Source organism: Cebus imitator, unplaced genomic scaffold (genome assembly GCF_001604975.1).
Source record: "Cebus imitator isolate Cc_AM_T3 unplaced genomic scaffold, Cebus_imitator-1.0 Scaffold489, whole genome shotgun sequence".
Classification (NCBI taxonomy): domain Eukaryota; kingdom Metazoa; phylum Chordata; class Mammalia; order Primates; family Cebidae; genus Cebus; species Cebus imitator.
In genome coordinates this window covers 65,963-68,675 of record NW_016107804.1, presented here as the reverse complement: position 1 = coordinate 68,675, position 2,713 = coordinate 65,963, and the positions used below count along the sequence as shown (strand labels likewise).

The 2,713-nt window shown below is 40.2% G+C and overlaps 1 protein-coding gene across 4 annotated transcripts in view; it reads left to right on the top strand.

The window, feature by feature from the left end:
• LARS1 (leucyl-tRNA synthetase 1) overlaps positions 1-2,713 on the top strand; it is a 69,888-nt gene that overhangs the window by 18,906 nt on the left and 48,269 nt on the right. For all 4 annotated transcript variants that reach the window (XM_017513228.1, XM_017513227.2, XM_017513229.1 and 1 more), the window contains one exon: positions 95-256. In XM_017513228.1, coding sequence (XP_017368717.1) covers positions 95-256 — 162 coding nt within the window. The remainder of the gene's footprint in view (positions 1-94; positions 257-2,713) is intronic.

Genomic DNA, 2,713 nt, shown 5'->3' with positions numbered 1-2,713 from the left:
TTTTTTTTTTTTTTTTTTTTTTTTTAATCTTGGGTTATTTTCCTGGAATGTTGATTATTCTTTGATGGAGTTTATTTTTGTCCATTATTTTCAGAGTAAAGCTGCTGCTAAAGCTGGATCTTCTAAATACCAGTGGGGCATTATGAAATCCCTTGGTCTGTCTGATGAAGAGATAGTAAAATTTTCTGAAGCAGAACATTGGCTTGATTATTTTCCGCCACTGGCCCTTCAGGATCTAAAGAGAATGGGTTTGAAGGTATGTCTATAAAGAAAATATGAGGAAAGCATTTACAGGCATGTGCTGTTTTATTGTGCTTTGCTTTATTGTGCTTTCCAGGAATTGATTGTTTTTTTATAAATTGAAGGTTTCTGGCAGCCCTTCATTGAGCAAGTCTATTGGCACCATTTTCCAACAGCATTTGCTTAATTCATCTCACATTTTGGCAATTATTGTAATTTATTATCATCTGTCATGGTGATCTATGTTCAGTGATCTCTGATGTTATTATTGTAATTGTTTTAGGTTGCCATAAACTGTACCCTTAAAAGATGGCACACTTAATTGGTAAATGTTTGGCCAGTCACCGTGGCTCACGCCTGTGGTCCCAGCACTTTGGGTGGCCGAGGTGGGTGGATTACGAGGTCAGGAGATCGAGACCATCCTGGCTAACACGGTGAAACCCCATCTCTGCTAAAAATACAAAAAAATTAGCTGGGCATGGTGGCACGTACCTGTAATCCCAGCTGCTCAGGAGCCTGAGGCAGGAGAATCCCTTGAACCTGGCTGGCAGAGGTTGCAGTGAGCAGAGGTTGTGCCACTGCACTCCAGTGTGGGTGACAAAGTGAGACTATGCCCCAAAAAAGAAAAAGAAAAATCGGTAAATGTTTGTGATCTGACTGCTCCACTGACTGGTTGTTTCCCCCTTTCTCTCCATGGTTTTCCCTATTTTCTAATAAATAACAATTTTGAAATGAAGCCAGTTATTAACCCCATAATGGCTTCTAAGTGTTCATGTGAAAGGGAAAGTTGCATGTCTCTCACTTTAAGTAAAAAGCTAGAACTGATTAAGCTTAGTAAGGAAGGCATGTTGAAAGGCAGGATAGGTAAAAGCTGGGCCTTTTGTGCCAAACAGTCAGGTGAGTTGTGAATGCAAAGAAAAGTTCTTTTTTATTTGTTTTTTTTGAGGCGTAGTCTCACTGTGTCACCCAGGCTGGAGTGCTGTGGTGTGATTTCAGCTCACTGCAACCTCCACCACCCAAGTGCAAGCTATTCTCCTGCCTTAGCTGCCGGAGTAGCTGGGATTATAGGCATCTACCATGCCTGGCTAATTTTTATATTTTTAGTAGAAATAGGGTTTCACCATGTTGATCGGGCTGGTCTTGAACTCCTTACCTCAGGTGATTCACCCATTTTGGCTTCCCAAAGTGCTGGGATTATAGGTGTAAGCTGTGGTGCCTGGAACAAAGAAAAGTTCTTGAAGGAGATTAAAAGTGCTTCTGCAGTAAACACATGATGATGAGAAAACGAAATGATCTTATTGCTGATATGGAGAAAGTTTAGTCCATATAGAAGAGCAAATCAGCCATGATAGCCTAATCTGCAGGAAGGCCTTAACTCTTCAATTCTGTAAAGTCAGAGAGGTGAGGAAGATGCAGAAAAGTTGGAAACTTGGAAGTTAGCAGAGGTTGGTTCTTGAGGTTTAAGGAAAGAAACCATTTCCATAATATAAAAGTGCAAGGCTCGTGGCATAATCGTTGAAATTAAAAAAAAAAAAAAGTGCAAAGTGTAGGCTGGGTGTGATGGCTCATGCCTATAATCCCAGCACTTTGGGAGGCTGGGGTGGGTGGATCACCTGAGGCCAGGAGTTCGAGACTAGCCTGGCCACCATGGGGAAATGTCGACTCTACTAAAAATACAAAAATTAGCCAGGTGTGGTGGTGGGCTCCTATAATCCCAGCTACTTGGGAGGCTGAAGCAGGAGAATTGCTTCAACCCAGGAGGCAGAGGTTGCAGTTAACCAAGATCGTGCCATTGCACTCCATCCTGGGCAACAAGAGCGAGATTGTGTAAAAAAAACAAAAACAAAAACAAAGTACAAGGTGAAGAGAAAATGCTGATGGAGAAGCTGCAGCAAGCGTCTACATTTATTTACAGGATCTAGCTAAGATCATTGATGAAAGTGGCTACAGTAAGCAGCAGATTTTCAACGCAGACAAAACATCTTCCTTCCAATGAATAAGATGCTGTAAGACTTTCACAGCTAGAAAGAAGTCAGCATCTGGCTTCAAAGAATGGGCTGATTCTTGTTAAAGGCTAATGTGTCTACTGACTTTAAGTTGAAACCAGTGCTCATTTACCATTTTGAAAATTTTAAGGCCTTTAAGAATGGTGCCAAATCTGTCTATGCTCTATAAATGGAAAAATAAAGCCTGAGTGACAGCACATCTGTTTACAGCATGGTTAGTGAATGTTTTAAGCCCACTCCTGAGACCTATTTCTCCGGAAAAAAAATTTCTTTGAAAATATTATTATTGTTCATTGACAATGCACCTAGTCACCCAAGAGCTCTGATGACGATGTACAAGGAGATGAATGTTTTTATGCCTGTGAACACATTTATCTTGCAGTCTGAATCAAGGAATCATTTGACTTGGAGATCTTATTTAAGAGATACATTTTATTTTATTTTATTTATTTATTTTTTTTTTTTTT